At 39.7% G+C, this 21,909-nt stretch overlaps 1 protein-coding gene across 5 annotated transcripts in view; it reads left to right on the top strand.

The window, feature by feature from the left end:
* The window catches only part of ANKS1B (ankyrin repeat and sterile alpha motif domain containing 1B), a 72,633-nt gene that overhangs the window by 19,794 nt on the left and 30,930 nt on the right, over nucleotides 1-21,909 (top strand). For all 5 annotated transcript variants that reach the window (XM_008572724.1, XM_008572723.1, XM_008572722.1 and 2 more), the window contains 4 exons: nucleotides 2,158-2,286; nucleotides 4,234-4,305; nucleotides 20,824-20,835; nucleotides 21,689-21,775. In XM_008572724.1, coding sequence (XP_008570946.1) covers nucleotides 2,158-2,286; nucleotides 4,234-4,305; nucleotides 20,824-20,835; nucleotides 21,689-21,775 — 300 coding nt within the window. The remainder of the gene's footprint in view (nucleotides 1-2,157; nucleotides 2,287-4,233; nucleotides 4,306-20,823; nucleotides 20,836-21,688; nucleotides 21,776-21,909) is intronic.

Genomic DNA, 21,909 nt, shown 5'->3' with positions numbered 1-21,909 from the left:
AGTAGAGAAGTTTAATGGGGGGGATTAGATGATTTGCTAGATTAGGGGAGAGCTTTTATTTGGGGAGAGCTGCATGTTTCCAGAATTTTAAGCTATTATCACTTAAAGGTTATTACACTCAGCTTCAAAATGATATTGATGTTACATTTTAAATTTTATAGTAGTTTTTTTGTGAGCAAATCACAGCCAGTTGAAATCAAGACTGGAGAGAGAATAAAGATCTGAACATTTGAGAGAGAAGGAAAAGAAAAAAAAATCAAAATAGGAAGCCAGAGAAAAACTTAATCCTAAAGTTAATTGCAGTCAGTTATTGCATTTACAGAATAAAAATTCATATAAATATAAAGAGAAAAACTCAAGAATGAGTTGGGGCGAGTCATAAAACAGACAGAAATGTGAAAGTTAATATTACAGGTGAAGTCAACAATATCGACAGACAGGGAATAGGAGGATGATGCAATAAGTAAATGAGCAGCTAGAACAAAACTAACCTGGAGAGGAGCTCAGAACAGAGCGTGAGAGAAGAGCTAGAGGCGCCCCGACTGGTCGCACACTACACTGAGCAGCCAAGGAAGCAGAATGATGCCAACTCTGCCCTTCCTGGGCTTGGAAGTGACCCATATCAAGGAGAAATGCTTCAGGCTCTCTATGAAAAAGCCTGTGCATTCCTGAAGTCCTCTAACTAGGACTTTCTATCATTGGCAGCTACCTCATATTCCACCTAATGTCAGTCCAAACTGCACGGAGAAAATGGAATGATAGTCCTCTTCCCCAAAACATGCACATTATTTAGGCCATTCCTGGAGAACTGTGGTTCTTAACCTTTTCAGTTTCTAGATCCTTTCAAAGCATCTATGAAAGCTATGCACTTCCTTTCTCTCCCAGAACATGCACCTACATCCAAAATTTTGCATTCTTGTCCTGGACTCCTTGAAAAGCCTCCTTAAAAAATGGTGCAGTGTGTCAGTGCATTTGCTAGTAGTTCTATGGAACTTGGTCTCTAACCAAAGTTTTCTTTGGCTTTGGAGCTCATGAGACCTTTTTGTACTCTTTCCAACTCCCAAGAAAAGTAATTTCTTATAATTCTATAAGGTCAGCCATATCCAGGTGAGAAGAGAGTGGTTTTGGAAGTCTGCCTGTTGTCTAGTTTTAGCCATGTTCATTTGAGAACAAAGAACTGAATTTTGAAAAATCAGAATCTTTATGAAAAGAATAAGAAATATCCCATGTGTAAATACATAAATCAGCTTAGAGCCCCGAAAAGACCTGTCAACAAAGGCCTTTGACTTTATGACACTAAACTATTATAGTAATAAAACAGGTTGAGGCTAACCTTATGGACAATAATAAATGAAATGAAGGATGACCTTCTGTTGCAGGTCTGTCTTAGTGTACATATGTATCATATGACATATCATTATATGTGAATGTGCTTGTATTTCTGAGTCAGGATCCTCGAGTACATGCATATGCACATATGACCAAACTCAGCATTTAAATGTTGCCTTCATTGGTGCTTTAGGTTTTCTGAGAAAGGTAGCTGCATACACCCAAGACAATCACAGTGGCACTATATCAATACAATTGAATTTGGACAAGAGAAACTAGTTGTCACCCATTAGTAAGCTGTTCTTTTAAAATTTTGTTTAGTATCATACTTACAATTATCATTTCTCCAGAGACATAAAATTATTCAAAGTATACGATACATGATATATTTGGGAACTGAAATTTATGCAGATGTATATTCTAAATGTAAAATCAATTCAGATTAAAAATTTCAAAGTCAAGTTTGAAAACAGATAAAAAATTATTTCAAAGATTGTACGTTCTTTTCTCTTGTACCAGAAAATTATGAAATAGTGAATCATTTATTAATATCTTCATATTTGGTTTAAAACTACTTAGTTTAGGGTGTCATTCTAAAAGCAGAAAAATTCAACTTCACACCTCAAAAATTAACTCAGCTTTGGGAAATATGATGCTAATACATATAAAAATGTAATGACCAGTAAAAGTATTTATATACATATAATATACTCAAATACATTCGCACATTGACAGCACCCATCTATAAGGTGAACATAGAGAGGCAAACTATAGGGAATGAACTTTGCTTAGTGCTCATGTTGCGTCTAGAATAAATGTCGTTTTCAGACAGGGGACTGGGGAGAACCTTCCATTACCTTGCGACCTCCAAATGAAGCCACAGCCTCGACTCCTGTCCAGTACTGGCAGCATCACCCAGAAAAGCTCATCTTCCAATCGTGTGATTACAAAGCTTTTGTAAGTTACCCTGAATTCAGTATTTGGATACAAATGGGGATGGAGATTATGTTTCTGGTTTGTTTGCATTTATATTGAAAATATACCAAAATGTCCATCACTTAAATTCCTAAAGGGGTTTCCCCTTCTCTTTTTCTTAAAATAACATTTTATCCAACAATAAAGTCCAAATAAGTAAAGCTTTACAACCCTTTTAATCTCGTAAGCTTAAGGTCTGTTTTGCCTTCTTCTGATATTGTTGTGGATTTTAAAAGAAATGTGATAAAGCTCAATCTTAAAAATGGAAATGAGTATAAATATAGCACATATATATGTCCTCCCTCACCAGTGATTGCAAAATGTTGGGTCTACCGTGTCATGTAAATACCAGATTCTTTTCATGTCATCAATGGGATTATATTACTGGTTTGTTTGTTTTAGAAGAGGGGGAGTGGTTATGCTTAGCCAAGAATTGTGAGTAATGTGAACAGGTAAATGTTCAAAAGATATTGTAGGCTTTGAAGCTGCTGGTTGCCATGACTACAGCAGAAAAAGTGGCTGAACCCTTGGCAGCACACTGACGCTGCCTCTCTTAAAAAGAAACGTTTCAATTAGAGCAAACTTTCTTAATAACTTCAAAGATAAAGATTTCACCAAGATAATTTTCCTTAATTTGATTAAGATGTGGGTGTTCTGGTTATCTCATAGCAATTTGGGCTTTTCTTCATTGTGTGCTACCTGCTCCTCTTTTACCGCCTACTTATCTTGCAGCATTAGATTTATTTCAGTAGTAATCGCCCCAAATCGGCAGGGTTGAAATGGCTCCTTCCTCCAAAACTCAAACCCCAAATTCCTGAGCCTTTCTGAACATGCCTTTCCTCAAGGTCTTTGGCCAAGTCTTCTGCTCTGGGGCCTTTGCACGTCCTCTTCAAGTCAGGTCTTCTCTGGTCACAAGACCGATGCCCATCCCTGTTTCTGCAGAGTATCAAGGTGTTTCCAGTCATGTCCGGAAGTGGCCTTCAAGTCTCTTCTAAAATAATTATTTTAATTCACTTTTTAAAAAGACATATAGAGACTTTGGTGGGGGGAGGGCATGAGGGAGGAGAAAAAATGACAAAAGGAAAGAACCCTATTGAACCTTCAAAAGGTTGAAGAGGAGTCAATTGGTAGAAAGGCAACACAGACATTTTGCTTAAAACTGTTTGCACCCAGCCAGAAGCTGGAGCATGACTGGTGTTTTGTACCAGGTGGTTTTGGATCCAATCCCCTAATAGCAAAGTGGTTGGTAATTCCCAGGAAGAGACTTTCTCTCCTCCTTCTCCTACCTCCATCCGGCCTTCCAAGCGTCACTTTGCACTGGGACCCAGTTTTTTTCTGCTGTGAAACAACTGAGAATGACATTCTCCCTCCCCCATGCACTTCTATCCTGTTCTCAGGTGGATCAGACATAGGGCATGCAGCTGTGAACAAAAAAAGTCCAAAACTGCATCTTTGCCTAAGAACAGCCTGATGTTAATTACCTATGCAGCCGAATAAGCCCAAATGGGGGACATGTTGCTTAGCTTTTCAGCTGTCTCATACAACCCTGTAATTACATAGATAGTAGTGTGATTTATTTTTGCAGACACTGCTGCCTCAAAAAAAAAGGGAAAACATTTTTAGATGCCCCCATTTTGCAGTTAAATATGATTTGAAAGATGGCATCTTTAGAAAATGCTGCAGTTTCATTATAAAGAGCAATTTACAGCCCCCAGAACTTATGGTTAATTCTACTGCATCCTCTCTATGAATGTGTTTGTTAGGATGAGTTACTGTTAGTTTTTAAAAGTTACACAACTTATAGCCAGGAAACCTAGCCAGTAGTACTTCCAAAATTTGTTTTTAAATCATTACTCATATTTACAATCTCTTTTTCATAAAGCATTCCTTTTTTTTTTTTTTTTTTTTTTTTTTTTTTTGGTATTTTAGTATTTAGGTTCTATGCTGATAAAAGAGCTCAGGGGGACAGAATCAACCCAAGATGCTTGTGCAAAAATGCGGGTAAGTTTGCCAAACTATTTTATTCCTAGTAACTGTAATACTAAATACTGGGTATGGATACAAATTGCCACCTTTCAAATTACTATATTCTCATCTGTTGGTCTGCTGAATTACATTGGTGTTATCTAAAAAGGTGTTTGGCTTTGTTCGTGTTTAGGTGTGAGCTCATCTCACTGTAGTTTGAGTTAATGTCTATTTGATATATTTATACCATATTACATTTGCTCTTAGTTATTTTTAAAGATTTAAGATTAATTACATATTCATTGACCATTCTCCAGATTAGGAGAAAAAAGATCTTTGGTTTATTACCAGAAACTATTTTAAGCACCCACTTGAAAGTCTAAGAATATTTACTGAAAAGACTGGCAATTAACTAAAAATTATCAAAAGCAGACTATTGGGAGCATATTATATAAAACTAATACCCTTTTTGAAACTTCTTAATTATTCAGTTTTTTTTTAAATACAAGAAAAAACATTCAACTCTGAGTGGAATGAACCATTTAAGGGCAGTAAATGTTGACAAAAATGGCAATTCCAAACGTCTGATTAGTGGCTACTGGATCCTGAGGAGTCTGTTTTAGCCTGAGCAGATTTTGTCCATACTGCAGATCCGCTTGAGCTTTCTCCTTTCATGTCTCCTGGATTCTTGCTTCCTCCATTGTAGATGTGTGGAAGATATGGTGATATCTGACCAACAATACAAATTAAGAATATTGGGCTATTCCATAGAGCAACTAACCAATGTCAAACTTAAGATCATTAGCTAGTCAACCCTAACTTTTATTTGTGGCCAATACACCTTGTCATTTATTTTATAAGAGCAGCTGTTAGTGGAAGATATTTAAAAGCGTATAACTGAGCTAAAGCAGTTATGAAGGTCAACATGAAATAGTCATTGTTCATGGAAAGCTAAATATGTGTGGATCTTCATGAAATTGAAACCTCCGTATGCGATCACTAGCAATGTTTTGTCAATTCAGTAGCAAGAAGACTGAAATATTTACCCTTCTATTTGATGTAGAGTTATGCTTAAATTGTCAGTACAACTCTACCAATGAATTTTTATCTCAGGTACTGTGTTTAGATGAAAAAAAGCTGTGGTGTGTGTCAGGAACTCCGGGTTCTAGTTCTGTTGCTGTTTACTTGCTTTAGGAGTCACTTTTTATTAACAATAATAATATGATAGCTGCTAACATTTACTGAGTAATTACAATGTGCCCTAGCACAATTATTATCCCCATTTTACAGGTGAAGAAACTGAGGCTTAGAGAGGTTAAGTAACTTTCCTGAGGTCACACAAGTGAATAACTTGCCAGTCTGGGACTGGAACTCACGTGTGTCTGACTCCAGAGCTCAAGCTTGGGACCACTCCATTCCCCTGCTTCTCCTAAGCCTCTGTTTTCTTACTTAGAAAATGAGAACATTGGACTAGGTGCCCTTTAGGGTTCTTCCTGGTTTTATAATTCTGGGAATCTTGTATTCTAAATATATATATATATATATATATATATATATATCTGATCTAAATTGTGTCACCAGTGAACAGTGGGAAAGTATTTCAGTCAGCAAGCCTTATAATAATTTTAGTGATATTCATGAACACATTTAAAAAATTAATTTGGCATCTCTGATTGAATGTTATTAACTAAATTACCTGAGTCCAGCTACTTTGGTGTTGTAATCAGCATAAATACTGGATAGTGCATGTAGCATCATTTAAAATACACCAGATCTGTGATATGAATTTTAGTCAATTTCTTGAAATTGAGTGGACCTGAAATTACATCTTGATAGCAATAGAAAAGCCATTTTAATAGTCTTAGTAGAAAATACTTTAGATAAATTTTTGTCTGTTGCTTAAAATGTAGAAAAAGCCATCTATTTAGAAGCCATTCTTCTGTTTTGGGGGGCATTTTTCTGGTTTGCTGTCCTTGGTGTTTATTTTAGGTAGTTTACATGAAAATAGAAACTTCATTGCTTCTTAGACAATCATAAACCTCTTTTTCCCATCTTGATTAAATAAATCTCAGTCCTTGGTACAGTAGCTGAAGTTGCATTCACTGTGCTCACTGGAGCCTTTCAAAAGCAGAAGCTCAGGTTTGATCTGTTATCTGGGACTATTGTACTGTGAATTAGAACTTTCACCAACTACAAATGGTGTGGATCTCAACTTGCAGTTAATTTTCACTTTGAACCCCAGGTTGCTGTTGCTGTTTCTGTTTTCAACATTGTGGCATTTCAGCCAAAAGTCCCAGTATAATCAAATATTGCCGTGGGAAATACTTTAGGATGCAGATAATCTTAAAAGTTGATATATAGTAATAATATTAGGCCAAAGTATTGTAAATTAAAAACTTTACCTGTTTACTCTTTTAATTGAAAAAAAAGTTTTCAGGGCCGGCCCGGTGGCGCACTGCTACAGTGCGCCGCTTGGGAGCGCTGCGGCGCTCCCGCCGAGGGTTCGGATCCCACATACAGACCCGCCGCTCACTGGCTGAGCGAGGTGCGGGCACGACACTGAGGGTTGAGATCCCGTTGTCGGTCCCAGTCCAGTATGGGCGCGACACTGAGGGTTGCGATCCGTAGCAGGTCACGAAAAAAGACAAAAAGGAAAAAAAAAAAAAAGTTTTCAGTTTAACAGTATACATTTTAGCTGAAATTAAAATTTCTTTCCCAGTAAGAAGTCAGTGTAGTTCCTGATTCTGAGAAATGTTTCTTTAAATGTACTTTCTTAAAAAGAGGACTAAGATTTAGCTTCTGCTGTCACTTCATTGACAATTCAGTGGAGGAAACCAACATGTAAACATTTAATTACCCCAGAGTGATAGAAGTAACACCACAGAGGTGTCTTTACGTTGCCATCAGCTTAAGGGATCATTATAGATGGATGATGATATGCATAGATATGGTCATATACAACAGCCTCCTAAAATCAGATTAGTAGAGCTAATACCAGTTAACATTTGAGAGCTGTATGCTCAGCCCTGCACACATGAATTATGTGCATTAGTTCATTTAATCTGTGAGGTAGGTATTGCTGTGTCCCCACTTTACATATGGGGAAACAAAGGCCAAGGAAAGTTAAGTAGCTTGCCTGAGGTCACACAGCCAGAAGTGTTGGAGCCAGGATTTGAACCCGGTCAGCCTAATTCCACCACCCACATTGTGAATCCCCAGGCTGCACCCCCTCTCTGATGTGCCAGTGGAACATTTATTGTCCTGGGTTCTAAAATAGCTGAAAACGTGGGTCATCTGCGTTCTTAAGAAATAGCTTTAGGAACCCTCAAAGAGTCTATGAGATTAGCACTGGCTAAATTAAACCATTTAAGTACGATATCTCTAGTAATTTAGGGTACATTCCAATGTGTTAACATAAATAAAAATTTTAGAAGAGTCTTTATTGCATCCTTAGCGAGTGTAAATTTCTTTTTTCACAACACTTTTTAACACATTCACTTTTGCTCCCGCAAAAACCAAAAACCCAGTTTTCCCTTCTCCTCAGGAACATTTGGAGTGTTCGATAGTCACAATTGGTTAATTTCTAAGTTTATCTGAACCTGTTCATTTATCTCCAAGGTCCCCTCAAATTCGGAAAGAAAGATAATTTTTCACTCATTTCCTGGTGTTTTATTTTACACATATTCTTTCAATTAAAAACGTACCATAATAAACAAACGTGTTAGATAGTTTAATTCACATGATTCCACAATTTGGAATAATTTCTCTCTTTGTTTGCTCAGGTTGACCAGTCTTTTTCCCCATCAAACTGTTTTGAGATTTTTTAAAATGAATAGACTCTATTTTTTAGAGCTGAAAAACTGAGAAAAAGGTACAGAGATTTCCTGTATAACCCGTGCCCCACACATGCATAGCTCCCCCCATTATCAACATCCCCCACCAGAGCGGTGCATTTGTTACAATTAATGAACCTATATTGACACATCATTATCACCCGGAGTCCTTTAGGTTACACTAGGGTTCACTCTCGGTGGTGTACATTCTATGGACAAATTGATAGTGACCCATGTCCATTATTACAGTATCATACAGAGTAGATTCACTCCTTAAAAACCCTTTATTTTTTTAGAGCAGTTTTAGAGCAGAAAAATTGAGCATAAATTGCAGAGTTCCTATGTACTCCCTCTACCACCACCACCCTCAGTTTCCCCTATGATTAACATCTTCTATTAGTGTGGTACATTTGTCACAATTATGAACCAATACTGATACATTATTACTAACTAAAGTTTGTGGTTTACATTAGAGGTCATTCTTTGTGTTGTACAGTGTTTTGAGTTTTGACAAATGCATAAAGTCATGTATTTACCGTTACAGCACCCTATGGAGGAGTTCCACGCCCTAGAAATCCCCTGTGCTCTACCTGTCCATCCTTCTCCTCCCCTGCACCCCCAGCTCCTGCAACCACTGATCTTCTTTACTGTCTCTATAGTTTTCCATTTTCCAGAATGTCATATGGTTGGAGCCACACAGTAGGTAGCCTTTTCCCACTGGTTTCTTTCACTTGGCGGTGTGCATCTAAGGCTCCTCCATGTCTTTTCATAGCTTGACAGCTCATTTCTTTTTAGCACTTTGTAATCTTCCATTGTCTGAATGGAACACAGTTTATTCTTCCGTTCACCTGTTGAAGGACATCTTGGTGCTTCCAAGTTTTGGCAATTATGAATAGAGATGCTATAAATATAAATATTTGTATGCAGGTTTTTGGCTTAAGGGTTTTTTCCCCTGGATGCAAACCCTAAATAATGTTCCTCTTAATATTATCTTCTGAATTGTGTTTAGTGAAGAAGCATCAATAGGAACTTTCATTAAACCCTCATACTTTTTATGTAAAATTATAATTTCAAGCCTTATCTTTTGGAGCTTTCTTTAATAAAAGCCTGAGATTATGAGTTCTTTGATATTGAGGCGTACTTTCAGGTGGAATGATTTCTATGAATTATTTTGCTCCCTAGGAGTATAACTTGGCTGCTTATTTTCTTTATCATGACAGCATCGTAGACATTTCTATTTAAAATTAAAATCTAGGGCCGGCCCGGTGGCGCACTGGATAAGTGCGCCGCTTGGGAAGCGCAGCGGCGCTCCCGCCCGAGGGTTCGGATCCCACATACAGACCGGTTCCCGCTCACTGGATGAGCAAGGCGTGGGCGCAACACCGAGGGTTGCAATCCCGTTGCCAGTCCCCGGTCCGGTACGGGGGCGACACTGAGGGTTGCGATCCGTTGCCGGACACGGAAAAAGACAAAAAAAAAAAAAAAAAAAATTAAAATCTAAAAACATATTAGTAACATGTGAAGAGTTGTAAAAGATATCCATTTAATCTGAACATACCATTCAGTGCTGCCTTTTACGTTACTACTCGGGTTTTCCAGTTAAATCTGTGTGCAGAAACACAGTCTTCATTTGCAAAAGGATTCCTCAGAGGAAGTATGAGCTTTGGGATCCTGAATATGATGCCCCTACTCCCAATTTGGTTACTCGTGTACACCCACCCACCCCCCTTGAAGGCAGGGACTGTGTATATTGAATCCTCAGCACCTGCTGTGTGATAGCCACCTTACACGGTGGCTGAATGAAATAATGCGCTAAAGTGCTTACTTCAGTAGCATCCCAAAATATGATGGCCTCTTCCTACACATGTCTTAGAAACGAGTAAATTCATGGACATATTTGCTTTAGATTGTTTCATTTGCTTTTCCCTAGCTAGAAAGCCAGTGTCCCAGTATATTAGTCTGTTCGGTTGCTTATAACGAAATACTTGAAACAGGGTGATTTATAAAGAAAACAAAATTTATTGCTTACAATTTCTGAGGCTGGGAAGTCCAAAGTCCATCTGGTGGTGGCGACCGTGACACTGGGTTCTCACATAGCAAGACGGTGGAAGCAGAGAGAGCAGAGAAGAGAGGGAAAGACAGACTCTCCTCTTAAACCACCATTTTTAATCCATTCACTACTGCAGGGTCCTACAATCCAATCACCTCTTCAAGGCTCCACCTTTCAATTACCATAATAGGATTTCCCACCCTCTTAACAGTCACAGTGGGGGCCAAGTTTCTAATATATAAAACTTGGGGGACACAATTCAAGCTTTGGTGAGTTTGGGGGGAACATAATTCAAACCACTACACCCAGCCATTACTCTGGTTTTCTATGTATACAATATATAAGGGAATATTCAAAACCTAATATACTTTTATTTCCAGTTTTTAAAGGCCATTGCCAAAAGGGAGAAAACATTTAAGCAGGAAACCATTGATAAGATGGTATATGTAATTTTATGGTTTTATCCTTTGGAGAGGTAATTTGTTCCTAAGTCAGTTGGGAGATGTCTTTTTTAAGTAACATGTCCACAAGACTGAATTTTACAAAGCAATAAATATGTTGCTTTGGCCTTTCAGTGTTTTTGTTTGGTTTGGTCTGGTATGAGTCATTCCCAGTTTGCAGATTACAAGACATACAGTGTTTGGTGAAATGGGGGATTTGCTCTGGCCAGATGGAGTTCTCTTATTCAATTTTGCCTCCCTAGGCTTACACATACCCCACCCCACAACCCTGAATTTTGCCGCAAGGTTTAATTATCACTAACATACAGTACTGCATCACTTCTCTAATTAAATATACCATTAGGAAACATCTGCTTCTGTAAGAGGTAAGCCATTATATTGAATTTAATACTCTGCAAACTTACTATCTCTAATCCCATAATTGAGGGTCAGTAGTATTCACAAGTGTTTGTGCTCAAGGAAATTTCTCTTTAAAGAAGAAAAAAGAAAGAAATATCTGTTTTCAACTGGGATAAAGTTGAAATCTGCCTTCCTGATGTAAGAAAGGAAATACCTTAAGATTATTAAGTCAGAAATAGGCAAATATTCTAATATACCTAGGTTCTGGAACCTTTATTTCCCAGAGGTTTAGGTAATTTCACCGCAGTTCTCATTGAGTCTATTTCCCTTAACTTGTATGATTTTTAAAATTTCTGTCTTGAAGCACTTTTCAAGTATGTATTTTCAAATATATAGCTTCCCAAATAATAATCTGTGTCTTGGTTGAAGTGTGAAGACTATCTTTTCTCTTTTCTATGCTTTTAAGGAAACAACAGTGGGAATGGCTTGGAAAGCTTTGAAAAATTTAGATGTTAGAATTAGATGGAAATGTTAAACTAAAAAGCCTCTTTCCTCCTTCCTTAGAAGAGACTTAAACTAAAATCATGTTTAGTTCTCCTGTCCTCGTACAAATTCCTTCTGCAAGGAATTGTCATTTTCAGAAATAATTTCAGGAATTACTTCTTAAGAACCAAGCTGGGAAAAAACTTATAAACAATCATTTTTAAAAAGTCTCTGTTGCCCAAATTTCAGGGAAGAATCAAATATTTTATATTTCATTCTCTTGTAAATACTGCACGAGACATGGTACATACAGGTCCAAGCCTATAAACATGTGTCACGTGTGTATTAAAAGAGCAATACACACAAAGACGTAGCCACGTCTCTAGCTCTTTACTGCTGATCTGTTGCTCATCTTTGCTCATGTGTGCCTTTCCCTTGTGAATGCTCCCTTAGGGGTCTACCCAGTAGAAGATTAACAGCACCAACCATCTTATCCCATATCATCTTTGAACCCCAATTCCCTTTATTTACTTTTTATTTACTTTTTTTTTTTTGGCGGCTGGCCAGTACGGGGATCCAAACCCTTGACCTTGGTGTAACCAACTCCATGCTCTAACCAACTGAGCTAACCGTCCAGCCCCTATTTTTGTTTTTATTGCTCTTGTTCCTACCATGTCTCCCACATAACACCCTCACTGTCCCACATCACTGACAGATATCATGGGCTGCTTCCATTTTTAATTCCCACTTACCTTAAGCTCTCTTTCTAAACATGTCGATTGAGTCTGTCTTCATTGGCCCAGGTACGCTGATCTGCTGCATGTTGGTTGTTGCAACCACCACTTCGCTGCCATCATAGGAGCCCAGAGAGTATTCGGTGCTCACAGATTTTGATTTTGCTTCTGCTGTTTTGCCAGTGGGGTGCTGTGCTTTGGAAAAGGACTTTCTAAAGGGATAGCATCCATCTTCAGGGTTAACAGGAACAACTAAAATCTATTGATGTTCACTACATGCTGGGCACTGAACCATCTTATGTAATCCTCACAACAGCTCTACAAAGTAGATGCTGTATTAACACGCCCATTTTACAGATGAGATAACTAAGGCATAGAGAGGTTAAATACAAAGCCACACAACTAGGAAGGGATGAAACTAAGCCAGGAACCCAGACAGACCTCCTGTGCTCTTACTTGCTGTACCACTCCTCCTTATCTTCTGGAAGAGGAAACTAATCCGTGGGTCCCTTCATAATTTCAAGATGACCACACACACACACACACACACACACACACACACACACACCTGAAGTTATACTTACAAGTGATTGATTCAAAAACTCAGTGTGTTTTTCACACATTCACAACTGGCTTTTTTAACTAAAATTATAAATTTTCGAACTTTATTATATTACAAAAGCAATACATAATCATTGTCATCCACTTCTAAAATAGAGATACAGAAAGGAGAAATAAAAACAACTGTAATTTTACCACTCAGAGGTGGTAAACACCCCCTGTTTACACCTTGTTCCTGTGTAGTCCTCCAGACCTATTATTTATGCATTCATAGGCATCACTTTTCTGCTAAAACATGAAAATATTCTGTTCCTGCTGTTTTATGATCTATTTTAAAACACATTTTGAAGTATTTTTATTCCAATAAATGCTCATTTTCAATATTTGTGATTGTTGATTACAATAAAATCCATAGTTGAACCAAACTTCTTTAATCAATTCCCCTTCTTGATCATTAGGCCATTTCCAGTTTTTTCAAATTATAACCAATACTATAGGTGACATCCCTTTCCCTAAATCTTTTGCAATTGGTCTGATTATTTCCTTAGAATGAGGCACTAAATGTGGAATGGCTGGGTCAAAGTGTACACACATCTGGAAACTTTGGATAACTGTTGCCAAATTGTCTTCCGGAAAACGTGTTCCAGTTTGCACTCCCAGAGCAGTCGTTGGTGTTTGCTTGTGGCATCTTTCAGTGGCATGCACTTAGTACCTTGGATGTGCTCACAGTTCAGGTAGAACTGGAGAAATTTTATGAGAAACCGTTCGTTTGCAGCATAACCCCTGCTCTTATCAACTCTGTCGTATCAACATCTCTCCTAGATGTAACTCTAGAATCTGTCTTTATGAGCTGAACTCTTTATTTCATGTGAAGAGTGTTTTATACTTTCACTGTCTGAGAAACCGTGGAAGAATTAAATAATTCTTGTTAATTGCTCTCAAGACCAAGAGCTGTAGCTAAATGCTAACTAAGGATTTTTGGAAATCACTTGTCAAGTGGAGAACAGTCTGTTTTGATAAACAAGCTTCTCTCTGAATTAATGTAGGATGCAGTACCTCTGAGTTTACATGCATAGCAGCAGAGAAAAGTTGACAGTGACTTTCAATCAAATTTATCAACTGCATTTTTAGGGCAGTAGTTTTCAACGTGTGGTCCCCAGACATGCAACATCAGCAGCATCTGGAAACTTGTTAGAATTGCACATTCTTAGGCCCAACCTCAGATTACTGAATCAGAAATTCTGGGGGTAAGACCCAACAATCTGTAATCTACAAGCCCTCCACGGGATTTGAATGCACTTGAAAGTTTGAGAACCACTGCCTTGGTCCCATGGGCATTCCCCTAAGGCTACCTTGTAGGAAGGCTATCCCGGGTAGAATCATTCTGCCAGTGAGCCTGGAAAGAGCCAGGGCTAGGGGAATAGAAATAGAGGTCACCGCTTTGCGATGGCCAGACTCAGGCCAGCGTTTGTGAGCTACACGGACAGGCAGTACAACAGCCGTGTCGCATGCCGCGGGAGTGGTTTGAATGGCTGCTTGCCCACTGTCTGTACGTGTCACATGGTCTTGGTTAGGTTCTGCATTCGCCCAGCCTTTGTGCCAGAGTTCTTATGACCAGAAAAGCCCTTAAGAGGTCATTTAGCCTCATTTCCCATCCAAATGAGACTTACTCCTGAGTCATTAGTGACAGATGAGAGCCCAAACTATTTTTAAAGATGTCCAGAGGGAGAAACTTCCCAGCTGCCCCCAGTAATCATTCTGCCCTCTCAAGAAGCCTCTCCTTATCTCAATGCTTGCAGTGTGAGCCAGTTTCCTGTTGCAAAAATGAAGACCTTGACTCCTGGATGTTGAAAAATCGCAGGATCTCTGAAGCTCTCTCCACCCCACAGGAATCTCTTGGTCACCGTGGGATCACACCTGTAGTTCTCCTCCAAGCCTTCCCAGGCCCCCGTGCTGGCTCTGGCCGCCAGGGCTCTCTGAGTTCTCAGTGTGTTGAGAGGCTGGCCCTGTGGTTCTTTATCACAACGCTGGCTTCATGCTTGTTACCATAAATTAAGTCATTCACTTGTTCTTTAACAGTCATGGATTTCAGCAGCCATTAGGTTGAATCCTATGGAGTTTTTGACATTTAGCCATTGTAGACTGAAAAAATGGCAATCGCACAGGGTTCAACTGGAGACTAGGTGCCAGTCATTCTGGGAGAGGCAAATGAAGGAACACCTCCACGCAGTGAGGGGAACAGACCACCCCGAGACCCAGGGCAGTGGACAAGAGAGTGGCAGAGATGGCGAGGAGGAAGAAAGCCATCCCGCAGTCTGGGAGGCCGAGGAAGCCTTTCCCCAGAATATGACCTTTCAACTGAGTTTCAAGGGGTGAGAGTTCATTTCAAATTGCTGATTTGTAGTCTGCTTTTTATCTCTTATAACCACCATAAGCTAGCTAGTTTTGCTGCATACAACAGCACCACAATAATGCTTGTTTTGTGTGTTTTTAAATCATTTGAAAATCACTTAGGGCTACCAATCGTAATTGTTTGATCCTATTTTAATTTACTTGCTGAAACTAAATATAATAATTAAGCTTTGAAACTAAGGAAAATATTATATGGCCAAATTAATAAATATGACTCAGCACTGAATATCTAACTACAAAGCATTCTCAGGGTAGCCGTGTGTAGGTTAAATACATCCCAGTAGCTGGATTGCAACACCATCAGGAAATCTCTTCCTTAGCTTGTGCTTCAGATGCTCTGGAAGTGACCAGCGACTGTAAGAATGAAGGGCCGGTGGCATCCTCCCCGTGGACTGCCTCACTCTTTTCCCTGTCTCTGCTGAGGATGGGGCGTGAATGATTCTTACTAGGAACATAAGCGTCACTCCAGACTCAAGCCCAACATTACAGCTCACAACCTACGTGCTCCCTGCTGTAAACCTCTCCCCTCTCAGTCACGCTTGGGGAAGTCATGCTCTGAGATCAGAGTCCATGCACTCTGAAAAGGACATTCCCATACTGTTGATACTGCATTCGAAAATGAAGAACTCCTTATTTTCAGGACATGCTTTAAGGCTAAAATAAAAGCGCCAATGGTGATTTCTGACCTGATATCAAGAAGTTTATAATTTATAATTGAAAAGGAAAAGAAGAAAGATCATTATTTCTTTTCCTTGGTAAATCCAAAAAGCCGTCCTTTTTAAAAATGTTCTGGGGCCAGCCCGGTGGCACACTGCTACAGTGCGCCGCTTGGGAGCGCAGAGGCGCTCCCACCGAGGGTTCGGATCCCACATACAGACTGGTTCCCGCTCACTGGCTGAGCGAGGTGTGGGCGCGACACTGAGGGTTGTGATCCCGTTGCCGGACATGAAAAAAAAAAGACAAAAAGGAAAAAAAATTAAAATGTTCTGAAAGTGTTCATTGCTTTTATTTATTAAGAACAGTATTTCAGGTGGCCACATCCAGATATGAAATTTTGATCCCAGTTCTGTTTAATGATTATAGACAATATAAACTCAAGTGCTAAATATAAGGCTACCTTTGAATTTAAGATTCAAGGTTGCACTTTATTTTAGATTTCAGAAATGTAACATCTCTATATAACTATACACTGTTTCTTTTGGAAACAATAAAATTATAATAACCTTAACTTGGGAAATTATGAATGAAATACAGTTGAATATCACTATAATGCTTTTTGCAGGATGGCAAGATGCTGTAAAGGTTCAGTTAATTGGGGGCATTACCCCTGAGTATTCAGCTGCTAACTACTCAGAGGTCCTCATTACAAGTTAGTCTCTCCTGTATGTAGAGCTGGCACCAAAGGGGAAGAAAATTGAAGACTCTGGGGAACCTCAAAAATTCCACAAAGATCATGGCATAGGGAAAAGGAACTAGAAACAAAAGAGAACCATAACATAAGGTTTGTCCTGAGCCTTTTACTGGAGCAATGGGCCTGAGAAAAGAATTCTGTTTATACAAATAAATAAGGCTTGACTTTTTCACGTAAACACATGGGAGTGTTAATTACACAGACACCCAGCAAAGCATGCAGATAGGTCATAGAAACCCATGCTGCCTGAGGGCACATGCTTTGTAACTTGAGCAGTGATGTTCAGAGTAGGGGCCTGTCCCTGGGAAGGAGAAAAAACTGATCACAACACTGAAGGGAGAATGGAGAAAGTGGGATTTAGACTGCCTGTGACTGAACTGAAGCTCTGTGCCCACATTTCGATTCTCTGTAAAGACTTTGTGAAAAGAAGTGGCTGCTCATTGGATTTCTTGCCTCCCTGAGTAGACTCCCTGAAGACTCGGTATATTTGCCTCCTTTCTCTTTTATTAAAATTATATATGAAAAGGCCTCTTTGAAAGCTCTGTCAAAGTACACAATCAGAAAATCCCCTAGAAAGAGGTTGGATTGTCATCTCTTGTAGAGAGTATAAATGCCATAACGGAGGAGTGTTACCTTGAAGGCTTCCCCCCGTCCCTATGAACTCTGTGGCTGGCCAGGATGGATCCCACATCTTCTTGTCAAGGGGGGAGAGGCACAGTTGGGGTTCCAGATTGGGTTCATGGCCATCCCCACCCTGCCATTCTGGAGGCTTGTGTTCAATCAGCCTGCGTCACTGACACCCCAGTGCTGCCTCCAGTTAAGAGAGCAGGGATTCTTGGGACCCACGACAGAAAAGAAATGACCGTCCTTTATCTTTTCTCTTCTTTGTTCTGCTTGGCTGAGCATCTGGTGTGGAATTTTTGTATCACCACGGATGCCTTTGTGCTGGCCTCAGAGCCTGTGTCCCGGCCTGTGCGTTGTTCCAGCTCTTTGCCCCCTTCCACTGTCACTCTGCACAGTTCTCCATCAGCTGCCACCATTTTCCTGAAGCTACTCTTATAGTCATCAACGAATGTTTCTTGTTGCTAAAGCCGGGAGTTTCATCCAGTAAACCCAATAAAACTTGCAGGTCCTATGTGTGCCAGCCACGGTGGGAGGCACAGTTTTTTAGGCCTTTTTGGTCCTCGTGGGATCAGGCACTGCCTGCCTTCTAAACCAGCCCATCCTTGGCTTCTGTGACCTGCGCTGTGCGCATCTTCCAAATCCACCTCAGGTTCCTTCTCTCGCTCTGGTTTCCGCCCCACACCTTAGCAATTCATGTCCCTCTGAGGTCTGGCCCTTAGCCCTCTCGTTCAGGCACTGGGCACCTTGTCTGCTCCCATCTGCTCACCACCCCTCTGCGGATGGCCTTCCAGATCTGATTCCCATTTCCTATTGGACATCTCCACCTGATTATCAAACTGAGCACAAGCAAAAGCATCTTCCTTTCCAGGACTCCTTATCTCGGTCAATGTCTTCTCCATTTACGACATCGTCCCACTCCTTCACCTTCCCTGGCAGATCCATCAGCAGATCCTCTCCATTCTTCCACATGGGCATCGAGGCCCCTCCTTCTGCTCTCCAGTCCTCTACTTCAACTCAGGTGCCCAGGAGCACTTCCCTGGATTTGTACAACAGCTTCCTGCCTCCCCACGTCCAGCTGTTAGCTGTTCCAGTCCATCTTTCATACAACCACCAGAACAATGTTCTGCAACACAGATCTGGTTGGGTCATTCCCTACTTGAAAGCTTCCAGTGGGTCCTAACTTGGCAGAGTAGGTCACAACCTTCCAAACCTACTGTACCACCGACATCTCTCACCAGTTACCCAAACTTACTGTGTTATTTCCCACTTCCGGGCCTCTGTGTGTGTGTGTGGGGGGGGTTCCCTCTGTCCTAATCACCTTCCTCAAGGTGTGTGTGAGGGCTTCTTAGGATTCTGATTGTCTGTGAATTGCAGGCATTTCAGGGGGGTTTTGCAGCCAGATGGGAAAACTTGGAGAGGCCCAAGTGGGTCACAGGGGGCACTGTGGGGAAGAGGCCCCATGTGTCAGGAAACAGCAACCAGTGGTCTGTCAGAGGTTTCCAAACTTTACATCCTTAATGTGTTGGTAATTTTACGTGGCATCTCCAGGCCAGAAGAAATTCCTAGCAGTTTGTTTTGAGTAATTAAGTCCAAACTTAACAACTTAACAAGTGTTTTATATCCTAATAACTTAGTATTTATTTTTTTAAAAAAACATTAATTAAAAGAAAATATATTATTTCATTCTTAAATAAACACAATTACTTGGTAACAGGATGCACGCGTCTACCAGGCATTGTGCAGCTTCTCAGTCCTTGAACACTGCAGCCCTCATTTTCTGTTCCACATTGGTGTTTGCTTTTTTTCACAGCAACTGCCAAACACAGGACTTCACATAGCTATGATGTAATTGAAAGGAAAGTAGTATGATCTCATGTTGAAATTGTGAACTCTTCTGAGCTAGTAATTTGTATGATGTCAGACAAATGTACTGCTGTATTTTCCTTTAAACTTTTAAATATCCTGCTGTGCCCAATGAGTTCACTGTGGTACCCTGGGGTGCCTCAGCACATAGTTGTGAACAAGGGGCATCTGCCGTGAGAAGTTTGTAGTGGGCTAGGTGTGAAGGGCTTATCCTTGGTGTTGCCCCTAGACTCACACCTGGATGGTCACGTGTGGTTCATGTGCTGGGTCTTGCTGTGCTTCTCCCATGGCACACTTCATTCCCACTTTCCCTCTGAGCCCAGGCACAGGCTCAGAATCCTTAACACAGCACTTCAAGCAGCCACTTTCAGCAGATTGGCATTTGCACCCAAGCTGAGGTCTCTTTGACGTTCTCTGAAGTACTCTGAGCTTTTCCAGTGGGCTGCCAAAAATAACCACTTAACAGCTGAATGAGTGACTAATGGTTTTTTCTTGATACTGAATAAAATGTTTGTATTTTCATCTTTATGTTAGCTATACATTGTTTCACGTTACAGATAGATCTGTCCAGTAGAACCTATTCAAGACAAGAGATAACGAGGTGATTTATTGAAATTCATTGTTACACTTTGCAAGGAATTCTTCACACACGCATTCAGTCCACCAAACTATTGTGTGTAATGCCCTAGCTCTCTCTCTCCTTAAAGAATTCAGCCACCGCTTTGCCTTAAAATCACCACACTGCATGTTACTTCTTTTAGCCTTGCTTTTGATTTGTCTTGCACATTTTTACTAATACATAATTGTACATATTTATGGGGTACATGTAGTCATTTGATATATGTATACAATGTGTAATGATCAAATCAGGGTAATTGGGATATCCATCAGTTCATACATTTATCATTTCTTTGTGTTGGGAGCATTTAAAATCTTCTCTTCCAGCAATTTTGGAATATACAATAAATTATTGTTAACTATAGTCACCCTACTATGTCTTGCACATTTTTAAGAAATGGTTGGCAAAAGCACTGAAAAGATAAAAGTATCTAACCTTATATTCCACTTTCATAATATCTCTTTTTGGTAATCACAAAAGAAAACTGACAAGTCTGGGTAATTTTAAAACTAGTTTTAAAGCACCTCAAGAGAGCTGCTTTTTTATATACTACATAAAACAATAAATATTAAATAATGACAATCCCTTTTCTTTGTCTTTGAAACAGGTATAGTAGCTCTCAAAACGATTTTGCATCAAAACAATCAGGACAATGTGAAACACCCTTTCCATGGCTCAAGGGAAAGATGCAATATAATTATCATTATCGAGTTTCAATCATACTGTCCAATTAAAGGCCTTCTTTCATTCCGGTCACATTTCAGAATTTTAAAATGGCAAATTGGGTAACATAAATGAAGAAATCAAGAAAGGCCACATTTTTTCCTGATTTCTTTAATATACGTAAGACAGCTGGTTGTCGAAAGCTCAAAGCAGAAGGTTCTTGCTTGTCAGTCCTAAGACTGTGCAGGGCAGTAAACAGAATGGTGAGAAAAGAGAAAGAGAGGTAGAGACAGGGTCCGTGAAAGCCTGCAGCAGTTTCTGAAATAACAGTTTCACTGTATCTACATGCACTGGTGGAGTCTGTTCTCCTGTCGTGGCATCCTTTACTTTTTCATGAATTTGTGCTGTTGGTGAATTATTATAATAGTTTCCTGACTCTCACCTTTTATGTGTTTTCTCTCCTATTATATTCCCACCTGTCTTATCTGGAAAATTCATCAGGCTAACTGTCAGGTAGGTTCTTCTTGATGTTTAATGTGGTGGTTAGTACACATAGAGGGAAATGAAGTGAACAGACTGTTGGTGACTGCTGATGAGTGATAAAACTAAACAGAAAAAGCACGTACTAAATTACGGAGAAACTTTTTGCAAAGACATAAAACCATTAGAAGCTGCAAACTCGAAGCACATTAAACCAGTGTGAACATCTATCATGAGAACGTAGCCTAAGGGGATACAGCAGCTCTAAATGATAAAGTAGGTTACCTGGACTGTCTAGCATTTTGCAGTGGCTCAAAAAACAGACTGCTCCTGGGGGGCTTAATTGTTATAGAGAAGCAGTATTGTGTCCTATGTGGTCACGAGTGATTCTGCTGTAAATAGAATATCAGATTTTATAAATTTGGCTGGGTTAAAGAAAAATTCACCTTGATGTATTTTACAATTCTAAATACATATCCAGACATTCCCTGTGCCATGAAGAACGAGGGTGACTGGGAGAAAGGGGGTGGCATATATTTTGTCGGCGCTGAATGCACGCTTGGAGTTAAATCTGATGTGGTTTAACTCTTGTCAAAGGAATGGTTTCTTGGTGTCCTGGAAAAGGAGTACTCCTTCACCCACATGAAGCTGCAGAACAAGCTCTTTTTAGATCTTCAAGTGCAAGACAGATACTTTATAAGCCCAAAGTATAGCTAAGCCCAAGAAAAGAGAAACAAACATTTAAATTAGTGTGTGTGGTGTGTACTTGATGTGTGTGTGTGTTGTTTTAATTTGATCTCATTTTTATCTTTCAAGAGGAAGAATTATGTGCTTTAGTTGCCATGCAACACAAACTGCTGTAACAGGTTTCTAATTTTAATTTCAGAAGTCTACAGAGCAAATGAAGAAGGTCCCTACTATTATTCTTTCTGTCTCCTATAAAGGAGTCAAATTTATTGACGTAACAAATAAGGTAGGTACCACACCTCTCTGGTTTAGACACCAGATAAAGTCCTGAGTGTATGATCTAAAATTCTTTGCTTCATATCATGCCCAGCCTTCCCTGTTTTAATCAGTCCTCACCCCCACCTCCATGTCTCCTACAAG

The sequence above is a fragment of the Galeopterus variegatus genome, unplaced genomic scaffold, assembly GCF_000696425.1.
Source record: "Galeopterus variegatus unplaced genomic scaffold, G_variegatus-3.0.2 Scaffold827, whole genome shotgun sequence".
Classification (NCBI taxonomy): Eukaryota; Metazoa; Chordata; class Mammalia; order Dermoptera; family Cynocephalidae; genus Galeopterus; species Galeopterus variegatus.
The sequence above is the reverse complement of the archived record's forward strand: the minus strand, read 5'-3'. Positions and strand labels throughout refer to the sequence as shown.